Below are 27,722 nucleotides of genomic sequence, written 5' to 3'. Positions count from 1 at the left end.
CATAAGGGGTCTTCGGGCTGCACTTCGTCTGGCCCCTCACCTAGGACCTGTCTGCCTTGGGTGACCCTACTAGGGGCATGAAGCCCCTGACAGCATAGCTCCTAGGATCATTGGGACACTCAAACCCCTCCACCACGATAAGGTGGCAGCCCAGGGAGAGGTTGAAGCTAAAATTTTCAGATTTCAGATTTCACTGCATGTGCGGCACTCAGTGTATGTGTTGTGATGGATTCTCAGCTACCACCACACCAGATTTGAGCACAGTATCTGTAAAATAAAATAAAAGCAATTTTTCTATCATCTACGGCCAGTTGGCTACAGAGGTCATCTTCAATTGGACTGGCTCCAAAAGCGAATCAGCTGTAAAGTCATAAATGTACACCCAGTGATTGTTTCCTGAGAGTTTCATTAAAATTCATCCAGTGGTTCATGAGATATTTTGTTATTAGAGAAATGGAATTGAGTTTAATAATTTATGCCAAACTTTTGAACAGTGTTAGCACTGAGAGCAGAGCGCCTGATCCTGGTCCTGGAGGGCCACTATCCTGCATGTTTTAGTTGTTTTTCTGTGTTGACACACCTGATTTGAATGACTGAGTGATTAACAGGCTTCTGTAGAGCTTAAAGACCTGCTGAAGAGCAGAAAAACAACTAAAACATGCAGGATAGAGGCCTTCCAGGACCAGGATTGGACACCACAGACTTAATGTACAAGTTGGGGATCAGTCTCAACTACTACCAAACCAAACTTTAGATACATAATTGTAAATTTACCTGAGTTATAGCCGTTTTTGTGTTTGCAAAGGTTGATTAGCTGTAGCAGCTATGTTAAGTCAGGTTGAGTCAAAAAGTTAATCAGTTTTAAATGGACATCCAACAATTACTTTTTGAAAGTCTGTTCAGCAAATCACAAGATATTTTGCTAACTGTACAGACAAATGAACACAGACACAGGCAAAAACATTATCCTTTCGACTTAACTTGGCATCGAGCGATAATAAAAATCTGTGTCTTCACGTACTTTTGAAATCTCGTCAGGTCTCATTTATATACAGTGTGCAGTGACGTGACGTGAACTCTGTGCTTCAACCCAGGCTGTGATCCTTACTAATTGTTCCCAGATAGTTCTGATTTCTAACCTCAGTGAAAGCAACGTTCCTTAAAGGGACGCTTATCATCCGCCGCCTTGCAACCCAAGGTTTTAAACAAAGATCTGACATGATCAGCTAGCACTCGGTGTATGTGTCGGAGATAAATCTCAGCTATGACGACACCAAATTTGAGCTCAATGTCTTGAGCTAAGAGTCCTTTTTGTGTTTGCTAAGGTGGATTAGTTGTAGCGAACATCTTACATCCATTTGACTCCAAACCTTTAAGAATTGCTTTCTGAGAGTTTCATTAAATCTGTCCAGTGATTTACAAGATATTTTGCTAACATACAGACAAACGAACACAGACACACAGCCAATCTGATTAACAGGTTTTTGTGGGGAAAATCATAATTAAGCAACTGTTTTAGTTCAACTCCAGCAGCTGTGAGGATTGAATGTATTTTTAAACGAAGTAAAAACATGGAGTGGAACTGAATAAATAAATGAAAAAGCTGTTGTTTCAGTTGCTTCCCGCCTTTATTTCCTTTATTTATAGCTGACTCTGTCTCCCCTCCAGCACCCTCAAAGGGACTTTGTTATTTGCTCATGAAAAAACACTTAAGAAAGACAAAAAAAAGGTTCTTTTAGGTTTAAATTGCACTTGGGTATTAAATAAATCACAAAACTTGTTATAAGTGACCTTTTAAGTCTGAATACCATCAGTAGATTCAACCAAATCTAATTACCTGATAAGATCAACTAATTATAAAGCTCAAAAGGAAGCTCAGTGAAAATCAGAGGTGGTTACTGTAATTGAGTATTAATTTTGTGTATTTTATACTTCTTAGGTCCAATCTGTACTTTTACTTATACATTAGGATGTTTTTTTTGTACTTGTTTACATTTAAAATCCCATGAGTTAAAATTTTAAACATAACTTTTTTTTTCTCTCTTACTTGAGTAGATTTTTACAAGTAATTTTAATTGTATTTGAGTGAAGTTTTAACAGAGTAAGTGTACTTTTACGCAAGTACTTTTTCTACCTCTGGTGAGAATACTTAATTATGTACAGATTAAATTTTATTACAGCCATTGTTTGTTAAATGTGCTCCAAGCAGACATAAAGTATAACTATGTTAACTTTAAAGTATTTGCAAACACTTTGAGAACAATCTCCTACAAGATATAGGACATTAGTGGAGAATAGTTACATTTTTCTTGAATAAACATTGTAAAAATGAACAAATCCTCTTTAAATTCAACCAGCTGCCAGAGGTGTAACCTTGTCATGTTCCTGCCGTCCTCACTGAGCCAGCACTGTCGTGTAACTCGATGAAATGATGATAAATTCCCTCCAGTTCAACATATCATTGATCCGGGATTTCTCTCAAACCTGTTGTGACTACAAGGTGACCCTGTTCAGCTTACTGGAAACACTCCAGCTCAGTGTTACTGAGCGAGGCTGGTTGTGGTGTACACCAACATTACCGTCTCTGAATCACTCAACAAATCAAACACACAGAGGCCTCTTGTTACGGTGCTCACAGGGGATCGTACTGTAGTTTCCAGGGAAACACAGGGTGAAATAAAACAAAGCAAAGGAATAAATGACCAATTGCTTTAAAATTGCCCTCCAGACTGTTGTGTTTTGATCCAACTGGGGTGGGTTTTAATCATGTAGGAACTAGAGAAGATATTTACAACTCTTTAAACTTTTAGACATAAAACGTATCAAATAAACTCGTTCATCTCCTTGACTCGTTCATAATATTTGCACCGAAAAGCTAATTAAAATCCGCTTTCTTTGACAAGATTAGTAACGCTTTGTGAGTCAAATATTTGTTTGCTCTAATGCTTTTCCTTATTTATTTTTCTTTGATAAAATTAACGTCAGTCAGACAAATATTCTCAGATTATAACCATTTAACCACATTAAGAGAAACTTCCTATAATAATTACACTGCTTTTTCATGTGTCAGTACTCTGCACTCGTTTTTTTATTCCTTCTATTTGCCTGTTTAATTATTTCAGCCGTTAAGTCACGTCACGGTTTTGTATTTGGGCTAGATGTTTAATTTAGTTTTAAATACCGTGCAGCTCTTTGGCACATTTAAAACAGTTTGTGGGTTAAATAAACAGAGATAATGATGCTACAAAAACGGTATAATTCCTTATGGTGCTGTTCGCTGTTTTATTGTGAATCATCAAAGAATGATCCCAGCTTTATGAAAGAATATGCTGTAGCTAAAAGGGAGTCTTGTGGACTTGGATAAGCTCCTTGTTTAATGCCTTTTTGAACTGAGCTTTTGTTAAGGCCCCTTTCACACTGGATGACAACGCCACGATACTCTCCATGACCTACACGACTTTTTAGAACTTGTTAGGAACACCATTCAGCAGCAGGAGATGATGTAGGGGAAGGAGTTCAACCACATCCATGCTTCTTCCTTCCTCGTCCAGCGGGCCTGACCGCGATGAGAACAAGCTTCTTGCTTTGCATCCAAAATGCGAATAAAGGATGGCTGAGTGTGGTGTGGCATTTATATTCTGTGTGGAGAGTGTGGATTTGTTGTTGCAGCCACATGGTGACTGGAGCTTCATTCCACTGGTTATGGCAGAAGAGGCCGTAGGAGGCAATGCGCTCATAGAAGCTGTGACAAACGTGTGGCAATAACTTACCTGAAGCGTTGCCAGCTCAGCGTTGGAATAATGCAGCCATAGAAAGGCATGACCCTGTTTAGTCAGTCTTGCTTCAAATTTTTTATGACCAAGCCACATCAGTGCATGTGGACCATCATAGACTAAACTTATGGCGCAAAACTTTTTAAACTAAGCCTTCTGTATTTTTAATACACACCTGGAGACCCTATCAAGACCCTGCAAAGACCATCTGGCTGATTTCTTCTTTTTTTTTTTTTTTTAGTTGTAGCGAGGTGGTCATCCAGCGTGAAGGTGACCATTCTGGTAGCTCAGATTTTAATAGTTTGTTGTGCCTTTGACTTGTTGACAGGTAAAGCTTTTATTGACAGATTTGGATCTTTTTCTTCTAAGTGACTGTGAGAAGGAACCACAAAATTTGGGTGGTATGCTGTTTTAATATGATGTTTTGATAAGTGCCTATTTTGTATAGAACAGGCACCTATCAAAACAGCATACTCCGTCATTTATTGTTATTTATTTTCTATAAAACAGGCACTTTTACATGTTTTTTGTTTTTCAGACTATTTATGGATTTTTTTAATAAAGCATTGTGTTATGCATTCCTGTATACATCATATGTAAAAATTAATAAATATTAACCAGCATTGAAACTTGTCAAATTAATTCAACAAAGTAAGCTGCAATGTATGACTACTCACAGCTAAATAGTAGGAAGTTTGACATTTCAAACTAAAGCTAAAGTAACACAGTTTGAACTTTTTGAACTCAACCTTTTCTCAGCAGCCAGTCACAGCAGAGCTTAATTTTGGCTGCTCCAGTACGCCACCAACCATAACCAAAGTAATCTGACAGCCATGATAATGAAAGATTCTATCATGTGTATGCAGAGATATCTTTATAAGATAAATAAAAACTTGCAGCAAGAAGAAATGAAGGTCATACGATTGCTGTAACCAATGGACTGTATCTTTTGTGGAGCAAATTGTCTGGATTTCTTGCAGAGATATTTGAGCCTTGAGCATAATGATGGTCAGACCAACCATCAGTCCGACACTGAATAACTGCAGCTAAGTCATAACAATATACTGCCTGCAATTATCATTTAATTTACTCTTGAGCTGAATTAAAGTCAGAGGTTGTGATAAGATGGAAGATTGTGTAGGTGTCGTAAAAACTTAGCTTCAGGAAATTCCAGTGTGGTCTGTTGAGCTAAGACCAACTGATTGCCTATAACAACTAAATGGATATGGCCTCTTTTAATCTTTACTTTCTGTGTTTTAGGATCGAATCTACTGGACAGACAGAGACAAGGCAGCGGTTTTTATGGCAAACAGACTCACTGGTCAAGATGTCCAAGCTCTGGCTGAAAACCTCAATGACCCCCATGACATTGTGGTCTTCCACCAGCTCCGGCAGCCACGAGGTGTGTGTAAATGTGGGGCGCGCTGCCTGTGTGTCATCTTCAATGTGTTGTCACCTCACCTCTGTGTGACAAGATATCAGCCTCTGTGGCCAAGTTTCTTCCGTGTCACCGTGTCAATCCAGAGTCATGAATAAATGATGAGCGTTTTGATCCCACCATTTAAAGCTCAACGGCTGTAGGGCATTCAGACATCTGTCAAGATCCAGCGTTGTTTTATACCACTATCCACCTAAACAGAGTACTAAACTGTATGTGTGATGGCTGTTTTCTTTTTTTATAGTTCAAGCTCATAATGAATGAATGAATGAATTTAAAACCATTACATTTACAGTATAAAACATAACTACCAAATGAGAAATAAGCTGAAGATAAAGCTGTTTTAAATCAATTCAATGGCAAATTAAAAAAATTATGCAGAAAGTCTGCAAAACTATAAAAAACAGACAACACATAACAACACTGACAGATTTGCTTTCAGACTGTTTAACGAATGAGGCCAGAAGTGTCCCAGGCTCTCCTTAAACCTGACCTGACCAGTCTGATCTGGATATCTAATCAATCAGTCCAGTCTTTATTCAGACCTCTAATCCATATCTTTTTGTGTTCTGCTCACCTACGACCCGTATTAACACTAACTCTAACAACATGGTGGAGCTGTATGTGGCAGAGTTGCATAAAAACAATATTATTTACAGCAAAGTTGTATGTGTTGCCAAATTTAATTATTTATATTTTCCAAATTTGCCTTCACAAAACAAAAGACTTTGTTAACCATCCTGTGGCCTTCAAGTCAAATTGAGTCAAAGTTACAAGGGCTTCTCTCTCTCTCTCTCTCTCTCTCTCTCTCTCTCTCTCTCTCTCTCTCTCTCTCTCTCTCTCTCTCTCTCTCTCTCTCTCTGTTGAGGGCTTCAGGATGGTTAAAAGAGTTCAGCAGTTCTCATTCTGGGAGGAATAAAGTCTGACAACTCCTTCTGTGTCTCTTTAAATCTGTGCCATCTCCCTGTGTATTTTAACCACAGCTGTGCAATTCTCCATGTCTCTCTGTTGCTCTTTTTTTCCAGGCCCGGACAGCTGTAATCTGGGCAGTGTGGCCAACGGAGGCTGTGAGTACTTGTGCCTGAAAGCACCACAGATCACTGAGCACTCGCCCAAATACACCTGCGCCTGTCCAAATGGACAGGACCTGGGCCCCGATATGAGGGGCTGTGTGCCAGGTGAGGTTATTTGTAAGTGTCAACTGGGAGATACTGAGTGCTGAATTAATAATATCAAAGATTTTCCTGGAGGGGCTGCATGGTGGAGCAGTTGGTTAGCACTGTTGCCTTTTTAGCAAGAAGGTCCTGGGTTAAATTTGCAGCTGGAGTCTTTCTAGCTGAAGGTTCCCTGATCTCCCCACCCATGGATGGCTTTTCTCTTGGACCTAGAGTTACCTCCCACAGTCCAAAACATGCATGTTAGGGTACCTGAGGACTTAAAATTGGCCCCAGGCTTGAGTATGACTGAATAGATGCAGCTCACTGCATCCCTGAAGGTAGTATCTCACTGGGCTGTGATCCATTGGTTTGCACAATATATTTTTTTTTCTCAAAACAGTCCCAGAGTTATTGTAGGTGTCTCAAACTCATCTTGATCTCATCATGGGCGTCTCCAAGCTATGCTAAGAGCATTACAGCTTGGGACACCTACATGGGAGCTCTCCTTCAACAGAAAACATGTGAAGCAAGGTTTAAAAACCATGCTGGTAATAAATAGTAATGATTAACTGGTTCAGATCCACTTATCTTTGTTTCAAATGTGTACTCAAGTAGATTAGGTCATAAATGTGGGGGCAGCTGCCAAAGTTGAGGTGAGTATGACGTGGGCGGAGGTAGACAACAAAATAAAGGGCAAAAATGGATTTTTACAAGGTATCCGCATGAAAGTTAGCCGGGTGTTTAAATGCAGTCGGTCGCAAATACTTACAATTCAGTAAGACTCCAGTGGAAAATTAGCCTTTTTTTCACAATTTTCCTGCGATTTTGACTCACTAACTAGTCTCCACCAGTCGCAGCCCAGTGAGATACCACAGTAAACAGGATCAACCGGGTACAGAAAAAGGAGGAATGGATTTTTTGGAGAACAGAGACAACTTTAGGCAGATTCTGCCTCACATAAAGTAAAGACAAAATACATTTACTTTTACACACTTAAACATTTTACTGAAAAACAACTGAGAGAAAGGGATTATGTCAAGACATTGTTACATTTAAATATAAAATTAAGTACTAATAAAATTAAACGTTAGAAGTTAGTTTGGCAAATTGGTGCAAAAATATCACCTTAGGTTAGTCAAATTGTTATCTTTGGCATTTTTAATGTAGATAAAAGTAAACCACAAACTATTTTCTCAAGAGGTTACTATAAAACAAACCCCCTAAATATACCATTTAAAATGTGTTCCTTACTTGTCTGTTTTGTGTGAACAAACTAGTTTTTTTTATTATTTGAATGATTTATAAATTATTCTTATGTGGTTTAACAAACTAACAATATTCTTCTGAAAATGGTCACGTATAAAGAGTGAAAACAAGAGGTGGGTTAAGAAATTTGCAGTCTTCTAGAGTTTAAGATAACACATTTGTATTATTGGAAACCACATATTCAGACACATTAATAATTAAATTATTGCCAATCGTTCTTTCGTCTGAACTGTCCCTTATTGCTTTTCTCTCAGCAGCACCAAGAGATGACGCCACAGCAGCATCTTCGCCTCCCTCTGGGTTTTCACCTGACACCAGGGCGACTGTCGCTGAAGGCATCGCTCCGTCCCCAGGGGGAGTGTCGCCGGCGGACGCTGTCCCCCATTTGGCCACAGCTCCCTCTGCTTTCCCCGAGTCTTTCACACCTCTCAGCACACTGCAGCCTCTGTCGTCGCAGGAGTCGAAAGCTCTGGGCTCCCACTCCACAGCCACGGCTATGGTCATCTCCACCACGCCTGCCGAGGACAGCAGCGTCTCACAACACTGTAAGTGGGGCGTGAACTGAAAAGATCATATATGGGCATAGATTCAGAAAAGAACTGTGCCTTTCACAGTTAGGGAAACGGATGTGGTGTATGATCTGGATTCGTTTCTTTTTAAGAAAAGGAAATGGTTTGATTGAGTCTGAATCACTTAATGAGGCCTATTTTTCAGTCCTCCCAAGTCATTTATTCTGACCCTTAATGGGGCAGCGATTCTGATTTCACCTGAGCCTCCCAATCTCCTGCCATGTACGGTTCTGCTCATAATGCAGCTAACAGTTCCCCCTCACTGTAATGATGACGCTGAAGTGAGGTTTCTATGAGCCCCAGTAACCATAGACAGCTGAATTCGATTGGACAAATTGCCACCTTGCCAAATGACATTTTCTTCATAAATTGCGCTTTGTGTGGGCGGGAGGAGGAGTGGGGGCTGCATGTCAGAGAAGAAATTAGTGCTGCTTCAGTCCTGTAGGTGTGTTGTTAGGAGTGTCGAATGCAAATGAGCTTTTATGTGACATTGGAGCCAAACGGAGCTTGGATATTATAGAGTACAGAAGGTCAGGAGTGGTGTCAAAGTCACACTCTAGTTCATGCAAAGTGATGCATTCACTACATATCTCTTTCATTATTGCCTCTTTTCCCTCCATCATCCATAAAGCTGTGTCTCTCTGTAAAACACTCACAACTGTGCAGGCATGGTCGCAGATTCCCCACCTCTGCTTTATCTCCTGTCTTCCACCGGCTCATCCTTCCTCGTCGCTCCGCTTATCTCTCCCCCTGCGTCTCACATATTTTATGTCCTACATGCTTTTTCACTCTCCCACCTTTCTCATGAAGCTGGTTTCGTCCTCGCGCTCTAACGCCTCCTAATTTCTCATTTCAGCTGGAAGCGAGAATTTCCTCCTGGGTGAGAACCTGACAGTAGCCGTTCTGGGAGTGGTCATTCCTATTGGTAAGCCACCTGCAACATCCTGCCCTTTGTTCGTCTTTTCACAGTAAAGGCATGTAGCTGTATATGTAGCTGCTGTGTACCTGCAGCCTCTGACCGCTGTTTGTGTCCATCCACACTGAGCTTCGTGCCGTGGACATGTTGAAAGAAGGCCGCTGCACAGGTCTTCTTCACTGAGTCACCTTCTGTGTGTCTGAGATTCCTGCCATCGCGCTGCATCATTCACCTCACGCCATTTGGTTTTGCTGGGTTTGCTTTAGTAAGGACTTCTCATCAGTGGCTCTTTTGTCTCTAGTTAGTATACTGTAGTGGTAAAAAGTTAGTTGGTTAATCTTAAATTAACAAAAAAACAACAAAGAGTTTTGGATTTTCACCCAAAAAAATTGTTGCTATTAGATTTAGTCAGCTTTAGCTTCCTTTATTTAGCCAATTAGGCAACATTAAAGTGATTTTGTGGACAAATAATACTTAACTCAGTGCTCTTTAAAAATGATTAGTTTGTAGAAAGAGTTTAATTCTAACCTGATTAAGCTAACGACTATATGAATGGAGCTAAGAACAAAGAGGATTCTTAAAACCCCTGAAATCTCACAAATTTTATTGCAGTTTGTGCAAACGCTAATTTATAGGCCTTTCCACAGCTGTTATTTTCACATTACACAGTTATTCAGACAAAAATATGATACTTCTGCTGATATTCATGCAAACCACTGGCTTAATCCATCTGCAGTTCTGTTTATTGTTGAGTTTTTGTTTTATGAAACGGAAAGAACACAAAGTAGTAAAATAGGGTTATTATAACATTCATTAATCAAAACCATTTTTTTTCTTTCATTAGTTAAACTGAAATCCTATTTTAACACGTCTGAGGTGTGAAAAATATAAAAATGTCACAAAATAATCAGTTTATGTAGAAAATGTTGTTTCAGTCTGTACGTCCTTAATATGTGCCAAACCAATGGTGAGGTAAATGAAGCTGAACAAAATGAATGTGACTATTAGGTCAGACGCACTGTACTCAATATGCGTGATAAGAAAGGTCAAACTGCTGGTGGAGAAGAAAAATAGCACAAATAAAGCTTGACATCCTAAACCTTGTTAATGTAATTTAATGATGCACTATGAATTTGCGATGCTTATTTGAAGCAAAGAGATACTGAGGATACTGATATCATATTTAGTCTAAACCCGAATGATGCTTATTGTTTGGTCTGTCGCTCTTTAACCCAACGTTGACCCAAACCGAGCCGCCAACACAATCTTTGCACCGCTGTCCCTTCCCCCTCTGTTCCCCGCATGCCCGTTCTGCCCCTCTCCGTGCCTCGTCATCTCACGCCATGGACTCGTTCTGCCTCGTTAACGCTCCCCCCTTTCCCGTGTCCCCGCCGCTGTGTGTTAAACGCATGCAGTTCCTATCGTTGCCACAGTGGTGTTCGGCCTGGTCTGCGCCGGAGTCTACCTGGTGTGGCGGAACTGGAGGCGCAACTCCACCAAGAGCATGAACTTCGACAACCCTGTCTACCGCAAAACCACCGGCGAGAGTGAGGAGGACGAGATCCACATCGGACGGACGGACACCATGGGACACCACGTGCACCACCACCCGTTCCCTCAGGGAGTCAGCATGGGCGTCATGGGAGCCGGGGGCGGCACCTGCCCGCAGTTCATCGCCCTGCCGCTGGGCGGGAGCATGCCCGACCCTGGGACTCACTGGTACACGGAGCAGCCCATGCTCTCCACAGCAAAGTGACCCCCCCCAGGGGCTACTGCTGCTGAAGATGGCCTCTCAAGCACACACAGTGAGGTCGGAGGAGGATTGGACCGAGTTCAGCGAGGGGACGAACAACATATCAAGTCATGCAGCCATTCACAGCCATGTCAGATGCCAAATTTCATCGAAAAGAACTTCAGTATTAATAAATTCATGTAACATGATTCCTTAGAAAAGAAAGTCATGCCTTTACTGAGATGAAGATGGATCTATTTTTCTCAAAGTGCTGAGAATTACAACATAATTAACGTGTGCCAATGTGCTCCTGACTTTGACCTAAGCTTGAAAATGGAGTTAAACTGGTTCGTTTATACCTTTTGTATTGAAACGTGAGTGAGATGTGTGTGTGCGTCTTATATTTAGTGAATGGGTTGATGAGAGCTTCTTTTTTGTCCTTGACGTATTAATTTGGACGTTGAGTTATTCCTGGTTGGCAGTGGAGCCGTGGGACAGCTGCTGAGGAAGGAGGAGTTCTGAAACTGGGACAGGCCGTGTGCTGGTGAGACAATCTGTACAGATTGGTGTTTGAATCAATCACATAAGTTGTTACTTGAGTTGTCTTGTGTTGTAAACATTTTTGTGGATAGGTTTCTCTGGTTGAGAGGCGGGCCTTTCAGGGTTAGTGATCTGATGCCCCATCTGCACTACTTCAGATATGCTTAAAAGCAGATTTCCTGCTGCGTTCACGCCTCCCGTCCAGTTGTTGGTGAGAAAAACCTGACATTTTTAAAAAGATTGATTTTGTTTTTGGTGGATTTGTGTGAAGTCTGTCTTCAACCCCATTTAACTTGGTTAATAACTGAGAGGAAAAGTGAAAACCTTATCAAGGAAGGAGAAGGAAAAACAGTAATAATTATTTTGGGAGAATCTTTAGCCAAGCTAAGTGAAGTATCTCACTGGGCTGCAGTGGAAAACTCAGAACCGCGAGGATAAAAGGGACATTTTCAGCTACAGTCTCAGTGAATCCTGAGTGTTTGCAGCCAACAGGTCATGCGGTTGCATTTTGCTCAGTCGATTTTCGAGTGCACAGCTTGAAAAACTGTTTTCTAGACTGTGCACAGTATTTCATTGCCCACCACCACAACCCACTGTGTCTCCACCTTTGCAGCCGCCCCCACATTTATAATTCAATCTACTTGAGTACACTTTTGAAATGAAGACAGGCAGATTTGGAGCAATTTTCTTTCTTTAATTAACGTAAAACAAAAAGAACTGACCTGGACATTTGGGGCTGTGGTCTCGGATGTTTTCTGCCGTGAGGTGAGCCTCTGTGCAGGTGTCAAATAAAAGCTCTAACACTCTGGAATTACAGAAAATAACTTGAGACGCCAACAACAGCTTTGTGCTGTAATTTTGTAACATGTTAAAAACTTAAGCAACAGGATTGTGAGCCTCTGCAGCTCACAAGGAAATCGAGAACGCCTCGAACGTTTCTAAGCAAACATTGTTCTCCAACTCGTCACTAGCAGCCGCAGCCCAGTGAGACACTCACTTTATAATGTTCTTTCTCTGTGTTTTCATGTTGGTAATGTGGACAATTTCACCACCAAGTGGCACGGCATGGCTGTTCCAGCATTTCCGCTAGAAAAAATCTGTTTAAGAACTACATCTGTCGCAGTGTAGATGGGGCCGAATATTTCACACTGAACACATTTAGTCTGACATGTTTTTATTTGCCCCATAACACCCAGAGTTTTATCGAAGAGCAACGGGAGACTGAAAGGAAACATTGGGTTTGTCCTTTTCGGCAGAGAGAAGCTGAGGTTAGAAAGAATGAACAGTTTTTCTTCTTTATTGTGACTTGTTTAGATGTTAAATGGTTTGAGAAAAGCAATAGGTTCCAGCTATCAGCCAGCTGAGGTGTTTTGTGTTGACAGAAATCATCGGGTGTTAATAATTTCATTTGATGACCTGCTTTTGACTGTGACATATGCACACACGGATCCACACGGGGCGCACTGATGGCAAACTCTCGCCGTTCTCCAGAGGATGGGAACGACGTGCGTTTGCCCTCTGAAAACCTGATCAGCATGAACAGCTGCTCGCCACCTGACAGCGCGGGCACGCACTGTTTCGTGCTGGACGCTCGCAGGTTTTTGTGCAGCTGATGGCGTGGCCGGCTCTCCTCCCACCGAGGCGGTTGTTATCTGAGCTGACGGTTCCGGGCGGGAGGGCCCAGCTTGTGCCTGCATCACGAGGGCGATGTGATGTAACCACCACCAACAAACGTCCGACTGGTGAACACGCTTCATGCTGGTTCGTCCCCCGTCACCGACACTGTTGACTTCATTCACCAACCTGAAAATTCTGCGTGTGTGCTCGAAAATATGCATGTGTGCCAACGTTCATCGCACAGCCATATTTGAACTGTTTCGTATGCTCATTGTTGCACAACCCTCTTAGAATGCCTTCTGTATTGTGTATCACATGGAAGAAGAGAGTGTGTGGAAACAGGTGTGTCAGTGTGTGTGTGTGTGTGAGAGAGAAAGAGTGTGTCTGTGAAACTGGAAAAGCCTTGAGGGTGTTTTTTGATTTCTTGGTTTGTAAATATGTTTTCATACTGTTTTTGATATCGTATTGTATAATTCTGTAAAGGAAAAGCTGTACATAAGATTTTAGATAAAGTGTTGACAGGCATATTAATTTATTTGTATAAAGAAAAGCACTGTTTTTCCCCCCCAATTGTAAGAAATCAGTTCCTCACCAAAGTGGTTTGTTTGGTTTGTTGTTTCTTGCTGTGCATCTTTTAGCATCTTTACTGTGTGCAACACTCCTTTTTTTGTCAACCCTCAAACACTAAACAAACCCCAACCCCCTGTCCTAAAAAAAAAAGTGTCAACATCTGTAGAACATGTCACAATCTCAGTGTCAATGAGAGGATTTGATTTATTTGTGCCTTTATGTCTCCATTTTTTTTTTTGTTTTTACTCGCGTGTGTTTTCATGAAAACGTCAGAGATCAGCCAACTGCTGTTCAAGCAACAAAGAACTGTTTTAAGACCAAACTGGTTTCACTTTTTGATTTTATGTACTTTTGAATATCTTTATTTATTGATATATAAAATTTGGCTAAAAATCCTCAATCTGTGTCCTTTAATTTGTTTCTCAACTTTATTAGGACAAAGAAGTGAAATAAACTTCTTTGGTGTCATTAACAAAAATAAATAAATGAAAAATAAAATTCTTTTGACATTGTCCTATAAATGTAAAAATGTGGATTATTAGTTAAATATGTGATGTCATAACTGCACTACTACCTACTTATTTTAATGTATGCTAATAATACATTCATTAATGATAGAATAATATCCAATTATTGATTACAGATGCTGGAAATTAAATATGATTTTTCTATTTGTTTGCCCCTCAGCCCAGTGAAGGTTCTTCATCATCCAGGGCATGGTAATCCTAGTAAATTCAATCAGAGATAATTGGACTTCTTTTAGAAGATGTTTCATCAGTTCAAAGTGAAAAGCGTGGCGATCCAACCTTCTAAACAGTGTTCGTTTCTGTGAACTGCAGGCCTCACATGCAAATCCCTCTCCCTCCCCTCCCTTCTGAGGGTCGCAAGATGTTAATGAAGGTGTGAACCGGTGTGAAACTGACTGAGGATTAGAACCGTACGCTGTGGAAAGTTGAAACACAAGAGCTTCAATTTTTTTTTAAAGAAAAAAAAAACCTTTGGCACAGCATTCGAGAGCCAGCTCTTCAGGTCAAGCTGCAGCAGACTACTTATGTCTCAAGGATAAGTGACACTCTTTTAAAGACAGTAATGTTCATATTTTAGACAGAATAAACAGATGGTTTGACTGAGGAGTAAAAGAGGCCTTCTTTGTCAAATGGGAAACACCAACACTAAACACAAGAGTTGATCTCAGACAAACTGTCTTTGGCAAATTCAGACAAGCCAACCTTAAAGTGTTTAAGAAGTGATCAAAACACGTTCTGAGAAAACCACACCTGCTGACTTTTTAGGCAGCTCCAGTAGCTTAGAAGCAAGTCTCAACTGTCTGCTGATAAGGTAAGGCATGCTCATTTTTTGTTTTCCTTTTTGTACACAAACATCTGTTACACAGGAGCTAACATATTGCCCACTATAGGCTTTGCTGTGGCAGTAAAACCGCCCGCCTTTAAACCCAGACTGACTGAAATGTGTTTTGCGCTCATCCATTAGCCAAGCGATCCATCAGCCGACAGGAAACCGGCAGCAGACAAATCCAATCCATTATCGTTATTAAAGTAAATGCCTTCAAACTCGGCTGCTGTGTTGTAGCAAACCCAGTCAGGGACTTATTACATAAGTATTTTTTTATTAGTCCACTGGTGCCTGCGGCAGACAAAAGAGGTGTCACAGATGTTTACCGCTGCACAAAGGCAGAGATGAGCCCCTTTATTCCTTGTGACATTAAGGCTTGTTCGGGTGGGGGATGGTGATTCCCTTCCTAAGCATCTGTAAAACAGGCAACTTCCCAGGAATCTGTTTTTCTTTTTGTTTTGTTTTGTTTTTCCAGAAACATTATTTTATAAAATGGCACTTTGACATATTTGTCCTGCTTTATTGTTGTGTTTGTTTTATCTGAGACAGAGAAGATGTCTGTTTCATCTACCTATCCATCATGCTTCCCTTCTTAGGATTATATATTTACCCAGGGTCGTTACAGCAGGACAGCCAGCTTGGCTGTGAGAAATCCTTCAGGGTGAATGAGATGGCTTTGCTCTGTCAGACAGAAATCCTGCATCTTTCCCATCTCTGCGCTCAATCCTTTTAGCCTTGTCTCGCAAACATGAGCCCATGCGGCAGTTTAAACCCTCTGCCCCTCACTGTTTCCCAGGATCTAAGAGGAACAAAGGCGGATGGAGCAAATGGGCTTTCACTACTCACTGAGCCGTCCCACCGCGGCCCTGCAGGTGAATCTCAGCGCGCCCACTCTGAGCGGAATCAGCAGGAAGCGGTGGGCGTTGTGTTTCTCCTCATCTGTCCCACTTGTAAGAGCGTGTAATCCCTTGGCTCTGCACGTAAAAAAAAAAAAATTCTACATGTCTGTGTATTGTTGGTTTCTGTTGTTTGGTTTTGCTGACAGAAGTGGTGGGAAAATGGAAGAGCAGTGCCACCTGCTGGTCATGTCTGTTGTTGCAGCAACAACTCAAATGAAATGAGCTCTCAACTCAGTCGACTGCACAAGTTCAAATCATGTTTGAAACATAGCTATATCATTGTTTTCTGACTTTTTATTGACAAACAGAAATGCATAGCTTGCTAAAGTAGATGGTAAATTAATTCAATATGTTATTTACCTTTGACTTTTTTATGTGGTTGGCATGCAGGATGAAAAGAATTTCCCAGGAGTTTATTAAAGGGCTGCTTAAGTGCTTCAATAATATAAACCATAAGTTTCTCTTAAAACTGACAGAAATACTTAAAATCATATCTATCATATTCATATTACAGATAATATGATACAAACAGTACTAAATAAATATATTTTCCATTGCATAGTTTCCAGAGCTAAGCTGCTACATTGGTGTGCAAAGGTCAAAGATAGCTACAACTATCAAACTTAAAGACAAAATAAATCAGCACGTTTAGTGAAGAGTGCATCGACAACCAGCAGTCGTCCAATTATTTACATTCTTGTTCTAATGAGGCCTGTACGACCAAACTTCGTGCAGCTGTTCATGATCCAGAAACATTCCCATGTAAGAAGCTGTAGAATCTGTGTTTAGGAGTGCCCCGGACGGAGGGTGTGAGGGGACGCTTGGTTTACAAATCTTTTCCAGGTCTTCAGCTCTACAGAGCTCGAGCTTTAGCGTGGGCCTGCAGCAGGGCAGCGGTGTCAGTGTGGGAACCCTGCGTGGCGATAGACAGCGCAGTTCGACCCCGCTGGAGGACAGGAAGGAAGGGGGTAAAACAAAACATTCATGTTTTTTAGTTAAATTGATCAAATGTTTAGAAAAGGGCTATACACCACAGAAGAAGAAGGCTTTCTTCACACCACATGACAGCCCTGCTACACCCTCCCTGTATAGCCCGGGATGGCCACAAATTGGACTCTTCTACGCTCTTAGTACTCAGCAAATAGTTCTTTTTTCTGCATCATAGAGACACTCCTGCACACTCACCACCCTCTTTCCATCTACCCTGGCATAATTCTCTCTGACTCAAGGCCTCCTTCAGAAAGTTTTCAAAGGGGTGGCCAAATAATCTGCTAAACTTAGCCAAAAGCCATAACAGAATTTCCTAAGCTTTATTCTGCTGTTGTCACATATAGGCTATTTGAAAACCACTGCAATGCAAGACAGGAAATTGACTTCTGATATGGGCCTGCTCTGTTTTTTTTATCATTATCAACTGAGGAGAGCACAGTCACGACCTAACTCTTTGAAGCTTGTCCTCTCCCTTCTTGAATTAAAAAGTAGCAGTGCTTGAACAAATGTATGTCATCCACTGCCTTGCATGCCGGCAATTTAAAAAAGGTCTCGAGCTCTGTTGTTTCTCAGAGTATGTGTTAGGATTGACTCTTAGTTAGTACCTCACCAAAATGTCGCTCAGTATCTGTGAAACTGTTATTGCTATCGAGTTACAGCTATTTATTTCTGTGTTTACTAAGGCTGAGCAGTTGTGTTGGCCAACTTGAATTGGACTGACTCCAAAAAGATGTACGTCCATTTGATTACTTTTTGAGTTTCATTCAAATTTGTCCACCTGTTCATGAGATGTTTTGCTGACAGATTATAAATATAAGAGTGTTTGGCCAGGAGGGCAGACAGATTTATAGGAGAAGGCTATTGTGCTCCCTGCTCTGACAGCAAAGCATTAGAGGAGCACAACACTCTAGCACAACTTCGGCTGTTTCCATGACCTCACGATCACAGCCGTAGCCTTGGCATGAGGCCAGAGTGGCAAGTCCTGCTTCAAACTCTACATGACAAAGCCACACCGGTACACACAGCCATACACAGTGAATACACTGCTGTAATGGTGATAACCCACCTCAGTATCACTGCAGAAGTTCAGTGCATGCTCAGATTACTCTACTACTACATGCATAGACCGCTGTGTTCCTAATACACTCCCGTAGACCTCACCAAACCCCACAAAGACCATCCACATTCTGGCTCATTTTAAACATCACAGAGGGGTAATTATCCACTGTGTTTTCTTTCAGTTATCTATTTTAAGTTTTTGCCAACGTGAAACTTGGTTTATACTCAAGGTAGACTGTCAGTGGTACAGTATTTTTTTTTTTTACATCTAGCGTTTCAGCTTAAGGACACTGTCAGAAGCAAAAGATACATTTCCATCTTATCTTCTGCTCTTTTCCCTGCTTCCACTCACAAAACTCCAAACTGGCAGATAAGGTGCAGTTAACAGCTTTGCTCCTTTCAGCCAAGAGAGATTAGCTTTCCTGTTGCACTGCCGATTGTTGTGGATACAGACTGTCTATCCACCCACATCCACACTGTGTGAGCCAAAAACATCAGCTCCTGTCCAACTTAAGTAGCTTCATGAGTTCATTTGTGTAACTTTACTGTAGAACCTTTGTGTGTTAAAACCTAAATGTTCAACTCTGATCCCTTTAGTAATTTCCATGGGTGTCTTTTACAATAAACAGCGGTGGATTTCCTGTGTGAATGTGGAGCTTCTTTGCTGGAGTGTTACCTTGTCAGACAGCATCAGGTCGCACTGGCTTCTTTCCAGCAGCAGTCTTGCGATGTACGTGTGGCCTCTCTCAGAGGCGAACATGAGGGCCGTTGTTCCCTGGGTGTCCTGTATGTTAGCATCTGCCCCGCAGCTCAGCAACAGGCGGACCATAACAACCCGACCGTGTCTCACTGCCAAGTGCAAAGCTGTTTGGCCCGTCTGTGAAAACAGAGACAATAATACCGACACCATGAGCCTCTCTTTGAGGCTGTGAATCTTTCCTACATTTGGTTATTTTGACTGTGTTACCTGGCTGGAGCAAATGTTAACATTCCCCAGCTCCATTAGCTTTCGGACCACCTCCATCCCACCAGGTCCATCAGGAGCAGTCAGGGAGGCCAGCATCACTGCAGTGTAGCCGGCGTTGTTCTGGACGTTCACGTCACTCACACCTGTGGTACAGACAGGTGGATTATGTACTCTTCCCTGCCAGTCATTCTCTTTTACAGCAGGCTGTTAACGGCACACCATTACCTGTGTCCAGCAGCAGGCTAACAATGCTGTAGTTACAATTTGACACGCTGTAATGCAGCACCGTGTTGCCATTGTCATCCGCGAGGTTGACGAGGAAGGCCAGCAGTGACGGCGCCACTCTCCGTACTTCTTTTAGGTACGCCGCCACCCTGCAGGTCTCAGACGACTCCTCTGCTGCAGCTCTGAACCAGTGTTCAAACAGCATAACCAGAGCCTTCCTCTGCAGCGCGGTGAAAACATAACAAGGAAAAGCTTACTGATGATTTAGTCAAAATGTTGCTTTTATGTCGTGTTAAAGTCACACTTACGGCCAGCCCACACTGTGCAATTTTAAAGCCCAAAGGACTTGTACATGTCACACTGTGCGAGCTTGATACTTTAAAATATGTTACTTGTGCCACACTGTACAATGTCAGGATCACAATATCCAACAGAGATATTAGTCCAACAATAAAAGGAAATTAACTTTTGGCATCAAGGCTTACATTATTAGATTCCAGCTGTAAAATGACGGAGAAGATGAGGGAAAAAGAGACATCAGTGGTCAATGGTCGGTGTCAGTGAGCCTGCCACACTGAACAACCCCAGACTGTTGAGTCAAGCTCACAACTAAAGGTTTTCTCACAATTTTTCCACAACAACAGATTTTTAATGACAGCTGAAAATCACACATTGTAAACCTGGATTTAGAGAAGCTCTCTCCAGCTGTTTGACACTTTTTCATGTTCACAGATGAGCGTGCAGTCACCTCACAGTATTCATTCCATTAACATAATAGCAGCCACAGAGCAACTTTAATCAATTTATTAATTTATCATTTCCCACTTGAAGCTCTACTGTGGACCCTACAAACAAAAGCTACCAAGCCTTTTTGTTTTTAGTTTACTTCACCCTTTTTAATTATAACAACAGGGGATTTAAAGGAAAGCCTCATTTATTTTTAAATCTATCTTAATTTCATCAGAGTGCACTGAAGTACTTCCTGCACTTCCCCAGCACCACAACCATTACATTTACATGTGTGCAGATTCATAGAGACCATATTATGAAACAACTCCCTTTTTTTGTTAGTTTTAGAGAAAATAATTTGAGTGCCTGAAGGAACTACCCACCTAAAAATTCTAAAATAATACAACGCTGTAATTGTGTCTGGGGCTGCCTAGGTCTAAAAATGTCTCTTTGTGCAAATGATATGGATTTTAAAGGGGTTGGTACACCACAGGCCTAAAAATATCCTTCCTCCTTAGGGCCTCTTAACACTTGAGGATGACCCTGCTACAATGTAAAAACTTAGCTAGAACATAGATAGTATTTGCAGAGTTTTTTATGGGCTTAAGCAGCGTATAAAGAAGAGAGTGGGCTTGTTAATAACATGTAATAAAGTGCAATAGGTCTTGGTGGTTTATTATAAGTAGGACTGGCCATGCTGGCTTCATGCCTCGGCTACAACCCCGTTACGCCTGCATGTTGTGTTAGCATCATGTTGCTGTGGTGTGATCCTTTAGCACATAGCTGCATCCTGATTCAGTTTGAGGGAGTCGTACCAGGGCTGGATCGGGTGTGTGGTGTGACTGTCGCCGTGGCAGCGTGTAGCAGCATCACAATTTCCTTCACACCGAAGGCGGTTTTCCACATTTGCCATGATCCAGCCACATTTTAATAGGTTGTGTAGGTTGTGGAGAGTGAAGCGGGGTTTTCATCCAGTGAAGGGGCCCAATTTTTTACTCTACCCACAACTTTCAAGGTACAGCACGCTTTATAAGGCTGTGTTTCCCCTATCGTGGCAAGTTCCAACCGTGACTCTTAACAACATTGTTCCTGTCTGTTAACTGCAGATACGGGATCAGTTTGATGTTAGCGTGCTAGTATGAGCTCCTATGTTCAGTGCTGTGTGCTCTCCCATGTGGTGTAACGTACTTCAAGGTTTATCTCATATTGTTTCTGTCCAATTGGAGTTTTTGTTTTGCATTTACTTGACACTGTAGGACCTCAAAGAAGGTGCATCCTACAGAGACAGATGAAGTGGAGTCCAGTGTCTCACTTCATCCCATAAAACTAACTACTATGGACAAAACTCTGAAGACATGACTTAGAGGGGTATCCTTATCTTTCTGGTATTTAGTCCTATTTTGTAATCAACATTTTTATAAAACAGAAAATTGTGCCATTTTGTCCAAATAAAATGTACCTTTTTTGTTCATCAACATTATTTGTTTCGATTTAATTGAAAGGATGCTCACTGTGTCATTGTTGGGGTTGTTCATGTTGTCCATGTGATCTCTGAGAAAATGACAAGCAGACACAAAGTCTGGACTCACTGTGTTGCTAGAAAAAGAAAAGGGAAAAGCATCAGTATTCATGTGCTGATCAAACAAGAGAATAGACAGATTGAAAGAGAGGAACCAAAGCAATATAATTCGAAAGTTAAAGCTGTGGGCTAGTATGTATATTTCACGTTTTTCTTCTCCAAATGTATTGACTGGGGTGCTCTCACCTGGCCTTGGTTTCAGAGCCAGAGTTTCCCTCCATCTGTTCTCCTGGAGCTTTCAGTTTGGCTGTTTTCTCTGAAACCTCAGCTCCCAGTGACGCTGCACCTCCATCTGTCCGCTCAGACACTGTTCCCACTGGTGTCGTATGTCCCTCTGGGCCAGGATGCCTCGCTGCCTCGCTTCCTTTCTTTGCAGGGTTTGCCTCTACCTGGGCTGCATCCGCCCCCCCGGGGAAAGCGTTACTTTTCTTCTGCTCGAAATCATCCCGACCGCTTTTTTTCACATAGTCCTGACTGACCATATTTCCACTTGATGTCATTTTTAATCTGTAATTTTAAAAAAAAGAAACTAGAAGATTTATGAAGAATATTTGAAGAGTGCCAAAGCAGCTACTGCCCTAAATTCAAACATGTATCAGTTTCTTTCATTAACCTCAATAACAATTCAGGATTAACATTTGTAATAATGATGTATAAACTGTATAAAAAGAGTACAGAGAACCAAGAAGAAGAAATGCTAAAGCTGTCTCATTAGGGCCACCATGGTATCCACACACCTGTGTCTTTCACTCCCTGACAGCACCCTTTATGAGACAGGCAGACAGAAACTCAGACTAGAAAGTAAGCCTCAGATAAATAGTCACTGTAAGGCATATTGAAAAAGTTCCTGGACCCTAAGTGATAGAAACATTTGGTCGTTTAATTTTATGTTTTATATAGGAGTTATGACAATGTTTATAAGACCCTTCGTTTTCACTTTTGAAGAGAAAAATCTAGGCTCAGACATAATGGAAGTCAATGAAAATTTGGATGTTTTCCTTCTGTACTGATCAGGATAAGTCCTATAGCAGTGAGAGACACTCTGGTTCCATTTTGATGCATGAATTGTAGAGGAACTGTAAAGTTTGTGGGAGTAAGAAGAGTGTTTGCAAAATGAAATTGGAAAGTTTAGCTCAAAACTAACATCCTTACGCTGTAAGCTGAACATTCAGTAGTAAAATCATAAAACTTAAACTGTGATTAGGTTTTAGTTGTAAAAAATACAAAAATGGCTGTTCAGTCGTTCAACTTTCTGTAACCCAAATAAACCTTCAATAATGTTTCTACAGTGAAGTCTTGCTGAACTCTAAAGCTATACAGAGATTTTCCATGTTATCGTGTCAAAGATAATTTACATGCAATCATTTTTCAGTTTCAGTATCTTAAAGTGAAAAAACAAAGTTAAGATAACTTTAACTGAATGCCTGATTTGTCTGTTATAACTGAATACATTAGACACTGAGCCGAAAATGGGATTCTTTCTTACTCTTGCTCTGAAAGAATGAAAGAAACATGTATTTAAGGCTTTGTAAGGCCTCAAATGTTCACTGTCCATCAGTCTTCTTTAGAACAGAGATTCCTTAACCGACAACTTAAGAGGGAGGGAGGAGTGTTCATCTTTTAAGCTGAAATCAAGATGTTTTTCTTTGTCAGAGCCATAGCAGCTTAAAGAGCCTCAATTTCAGTCAAGTAACCAATAATCATAACTGTTCAGGGCAGCTGATGTCTGCGATAGTTATCTACTAACCCTTCATTAGCAGACTTTGAGTGCAGGCTTTTGAACTTCTGGGCACTTCCATTTATCTTCGGGGTGGATTTAGAGGCTAAACAGAAGAGAAATGCACAAAAAGTGAGAAAACATTAACAAAACAGGCTCCTGATAGGAGATATATTTGATGAATGGTTTAATTTCTTTCACATAAAGATATTTATTTACTGTTGTACTTTCTGGAGGAACGCCAAGAAATGTTTACATAATTTTTTTTACAAGAAGATCCATTGGCTGCATTCTGTAAGACATGCAGCAAAGTTGGGGTCATGAAACACCAATTGTGGGGTCTTGCAAAGAAATCAAATAAACTTTTAAAATAACTGCCAACAGCATGTTTAGCTTTAACCTTTACAAAAAATAAAAGTAATGGCCATAAACATATGAAAACCTATATCAAATTTGACAACGCTCTCTGTCAAATGGCTTATTAGCTATGTTTGTATACGTCAACAATATAGGTGCAGCCACAAGTCTCTGCAAATTTTATTTTGTAGGGTAAAAGCAGAAAAGTTTGGGAACCACTGCTCTAAGACCCTCCTTCATACTGGATGACAACCCCTCCATGACATAAAAAAATCAGCCAGAACGTGGACGGTCTTTGCAGGGTGTTGGGGAGGTCTGCAGGTCAGCATTAAGAACACAGCAGGCTCCTCATTATGGGACATAATGTCCATGATGGTTTTGAGGATGCACAAAATCGTCTGTTTGAGGTTGTGGTGCTTTATCGGTGTAACGATTCAGGATGTGCAGCCTCAGTGCGTGGGTGTGGTTTGGTTGAAGAGGATCTGAAGTAGGACTGTTTGTGCGCCCCATGTCTAGGCTATGACAATGATTGGGTCAAGGCCATGAAAGCAACACAGCAAAGACATGATACTCATAGCAGTAACATCGTGCTAGCGTGGCATGATCTAGCAGGTAGCTGCGTCCTGACGCAGTAGGAGAGAATTGTGCCAAGGTGGACATAAAGAGCATAGTTAGGGTGCAGGAGAATAACACAGGAAACACAAAAACAGAAGTTAAAAAGAACTATTTGGTGAGTAATAAGAGCATAGCAGCATCATGATTGCCTTCAGACCTTAATTGCTGCTATCCAGCCATGTTCTAAAGGTTGGACCTACAGGTATTTATAATCAGAAATATTCAGATCTGACTAGGAGCAATAGGGGATTTAAAGAGAAACTGTCATGAATTTGTAAACTTTCTTGTGTTTGTGTTCGTACAGCTGTAAAATTGTTGCAAATCACTCAGTATGTTGAAAGGATTCATCTACTGTTTCACAAATCTTCAGCTTTGTTTTATACAAATATTGCAATCATCTCATTTTACTATATCACTATATTCACTATATCTAATTCAGCTGTGAGTCTGAAAGATAATTTTTTTGACATTTTTTTGGTCAAGCCTGTAGGAAGAAAGCAGTTTTCAGTCAAAGAATTTGCTTTGTTTACCACCAACATTTGGGTTTTTACTAACTAAGAATGTTTTTTACATTGTCACAAAGCTGAGTTAAAGGAACTGCACCAACATACTGAGAAATGATTGAATTATACAATCTGTGTTTTGAATCTACTCACCATCACTGTCTCCTTGGTGTTTATAGTGGGACATGAGGATGTCAGTGAGTTCCACCATCTCCTGCTGCAGGGAGTTGACTTTAGGATCTGGGTGTTGTAGAGCTTTACTCTTATCTCCTGACCCTCCACACACACTCTCCCACTGCTCATCCAGGAGTCTTTGGATCCTCTTGATGTGGTGAACGATCTCCTTTGTGTGTGCCCCCTCAGCAGACTCCAAACCTCCAGTAGATGTTACACAGTCTTGATGTTTTTGAACATTTGTGGTTACAGTTCTTGTACAGATGAAGGAGGATGTTTTATCGTGATCAGGTTCAGTGAATCTCACGACTGTCTCACCTCCATCCTGGTCGACCACCACCCTCTCTGCACGCACCCACACCCCAGGATTCCTAATGAGATGCTCCATCTTCTCATCTTTCCTCTTGCTCTCCTCCTGCTGCTCCCTCAGCAGCCCCACCAACCTCTGGTGGTCCAGCTCGGTCTCATGGAGCTTCTGCTCCAGCGCAGCCACCTTGGCCTGCAGAGAAGTCACTGTCAGCAGCTCATCCAGATCTGTACTTGTCTTCCACTCATGTGTAGGATTTAAAACATCCTGAGTGATGTGACGTCTTTTGACGTCCGCTTTGCCGTAGGAAGCGAAAAGGCACGGGTCTGTGGTTCCATTCATCTTGGAAGCAGAGACGTGTGGACCCAGGCCCAGACGGAGCCTTTCTCTTTCCTCCTGGAGGATGCAGATCTGAGCCCTGAGCTCAGGGATGACCCTCACTTCCATCTCGAGCTCCCCCACATGTTCGAGAGCTTCAGTCAGGCGCCTCAGCAGTCCTGAGCAGTCCTGTGGACGAGGGCTGTCTGCAGACTGGAAGACATCTTCACATGAGGTGTCGGCTCCTCCGAGGTGATCCCTTGAACTCCGGAGGCTACTTCGATCATCTGTGGACTCCGATTCCTGTCGTAGAAACACTGTGAGCGGCAGACTGGAGGCCCGCAGGAGATGAGGCCTGATGTGTTCTCCGAGAGGTTGCTCATCAAACTCTTTAATTCTGGCCTCCATTTCAGACAGAGATTTGAGCCCCGTGGGAGACAGGGGAGTCCTCCCATTGTAAGCCCAAGAAGTGTAGCCAGGATGATGGGTATCTAACAGTCGGGATCGAGGGCCAAGAGCTCCCATAGATCCCCAGGGGCTTGGGCGGCAGCCACCCCCTGAAGGGTTCAGCTGCCTGGGCAGAGTGCTGGCACGAGGTCCTTTACTTCGGCGCTGAATGGGAACTATTTTGATGGTGTTGCCTTTCTCGATGTCGTCCACATATTTCAAGAAGTCCAAATCAATTTGGAAACCGTAAGGAGTTTCCACCGAGTAAGGAGGCTTTGCTTTAATTCCATTCTCTGCCATTTTGTGTCGTGAGATTTTTGCTGTAAATAAACAAATGTAAAGTCAGTATGTATCACAAGTAAATAGCCGAGCTGCAAAACATTTGCCACGTTAAGAGACTATGCCCCACCATCAGTCGCTCTCTCCTTTGTCTAATAATTTTCTGTTACAAGAAGTAGCTGATGGTCTTATAGCTGAGGCTAAAAAGAGTCAAAAAAGATATTTTCATATATATATATTTTTTCATTTTATATTGTCATACTTTTAATGAGGGTCTTACTCCTCATCAAACACCAACATTCCGTTATGCTCCAGTGTTTCCCCTTCAGCTACGTTCATTTGCCTAAATTTTCCAAAGACTTCTGTTTTCTCACACTCTCACTCTTGTATTTCTTCCATGCAACCAGGCAGCTGTTATTCAGCAGCGGCAGACCCTGATCGTTGCTTGATTACAGTCCTGCCGTCCAGGGCGAGAGCTGAAAATAGTTTGCGACTGTTTTGGCTTGCAGTTATGGCCAGCAGTGGAAAAAAAAGCCCTACTCCTACAGACCCAAACACAGGCAGTGATTGTTCTCACTTACTGCTTACCCCGTGTGCCTCTTAAACATTCTGCATCCTCTTGTTTTCTTATTTAATGATCTGTCTGTAACTTCCCTTTTCTGTTTATTGTGTCAATTAAATATTAGACCATGTGATACAAAACACTGTCTCCTTTTTAACGCTCCCTTTTTGTTACTCCAAAGATTTCACCCAGTGTAGTCATTGCTCTACGTCCTCTTTCAGTCCATACCTAATCTTTCCTCTTAGGTCCAGTCGCCCAGGCCTCCCACCCCTTGTCTTCCTCTCCTCCGACCACCAGCCTATGTGGGAGCTCGCCGTCATCTTGAGGCACTGCAGCCACCAAGCCACAGCCCCAAACAATGTGAGCTATGCAGTAAACAGACAAACACCCCCAAATTGCTCTCCGAGGAATTTGAACCTCTGTCATACACACACCCTCTGTCGGACATAACTATAAACAACAACAAATCTGCAAGTAAAAGGTAGGGGCGTGCTCTTTTCGCAAGCCTAGACATAAACATGTGCAGCAGGAGGTAAGGACCCATTTGGGAAAAGTTTTTGCATTTGAGGTTTAGGATGTTTCACAAAGTCCAAGCTAGCAGGAGAAACTTTAGCCATCAGATACACTAAAATAAACTCTAAATGTTGGCATTCCTTTATCTTCTCACTTCTGCTAATCTCTTTAATCCAATACAGTATGTTGGTATGTCATGTTGACAGGAAGGTTTCAGACTTTGATGACATGCTTAAGTTTAGCCTGTGAGAGCACAGCTAAAGCTCATTTCAAACAGACGCAACAAGGAGATCTGTGTGTACTCTAACGGAAGACCATTCTGGTGACCAACTAGAAAGAAATAAAGGTGCAAGTAAGGCACACATTTTATTATGTCAGTCGGCATTGCAACAACAACAGCAGTTCAGACTGCAGACCAGGGACGTGTGGTCAGGGGAGGCAGGTGAGGCAGAGCCTCCCCTGTCATCATGACAAGAAAAAAAAAAAATCATAACATAAAATGATTATTAATATTTGTCCACTGATCTTTATGTATGAGTAATTTTCGAACA

The 27,722-nt window shown here is 41.7% G+C and overlaps 2 protein-coding genes across 4 annotated transcripts in view; one reads left to right on the top strand and one right to left on the bottom strand.

The window, feature by feature from the left end:
• The window catches only part of LOC108238316 (low-density lipoprotein receptor-related protein 8), a 129,697-nt gene extending 115,719 nt beyond the window's left edge, over positions 1-13,978 (top strand). Inside the window, exons 14-18 of one of the 3 annotated variants that reach the window (XM_017420317.3) lie at positions 5,034-5,175; positions 6,237-6,389; positions 7,892-8,179; positions 9,060-9,128; positions 10,535-13,978. In XM_017420317.3, the coding sequence (XP_017275806.1) occupies positions 5,034-5,175; positions 6,237-6,389; positions 7,892-8,179; positions 9,060-9,128; positions 10,535-10,875 (993 nt within the window). In that variant the 3' untranslated portion in view covers positions 10,876-13,978. Of the gene's footprint in view, positions 1-5,033; positions 5,176-6,236; positions 6,390-7,888; positions 8,180-9,059; positions 9,129-10,534 lie in introns of all 3 variants that reach the window. The other 2 variants (XM_017420318.3, XM_017420316.3) reach the window with 2 other exon arrangements.
• A 2,126-nt stretch (positions 13,979-16,104) lies between these two features.
• Positions 16,105-27,722, bottom strand: part of LOC108238347 (KN motif and ankyrin repeat domain-containing protein 4-like) — a 16,552-nt gene continuing 4,934 nt past the window's right edge. Inside the window, exons 2-9 of the mRNA XM_017420363.3 lie at positions 24,725-26,137; positions 23,127-23,202; positions 21,566-21,886; positions 21,312-21,396; positions 19,072-19,291; positions 18,847-18,989; positions 18,556-18,756; positions 16,105-16,776 (exon numbers count right to left, since the gene is read on the bottom strand). Of these exons, the coding sequence (XP_017275852.1) occupies positions 16,684-16,776; positions 18,556-18,756; positions 18,847-18,989; positions 19,072-19,291; positions 21,312-21,396; positions 21,566-21,886; positions 23,127-23,202; positions 24,725-26,137 (2,552 nt within the window). The 3' untranslated portion in view covers positions 16,105-16,683. The remainder of the gene's footprint in view (positions 16,777-18,555; positions 18,757-18,846; positions 18,990-19,071; positions 19,292-21,311; positions 21,397-21,565; positions 21,887-23,126; positions 23,203-24,724; positions 26,138-27,722) is intronic.

Source organism: Kryptolebias marmoratus, linkage group LG20 (assembly GCF_001649575.2).
Source record: "Kryptolebias marmoratus isolate JLee-2015 linkage group LG20, ASM164957v2, whole genome shotgun sequence".
Lineage (NCBI taxonomy): Eukaryota > Metazoa > Chordata > Actinopteri > Cyprinodontiformes > Rivulidae > Kryptolebias > Kryptolebias marmoratus.
Note: the sequence above shows the minus strand (reverse complement) of the source record. Positions and strands in the feature narration are given on the sequence as shown.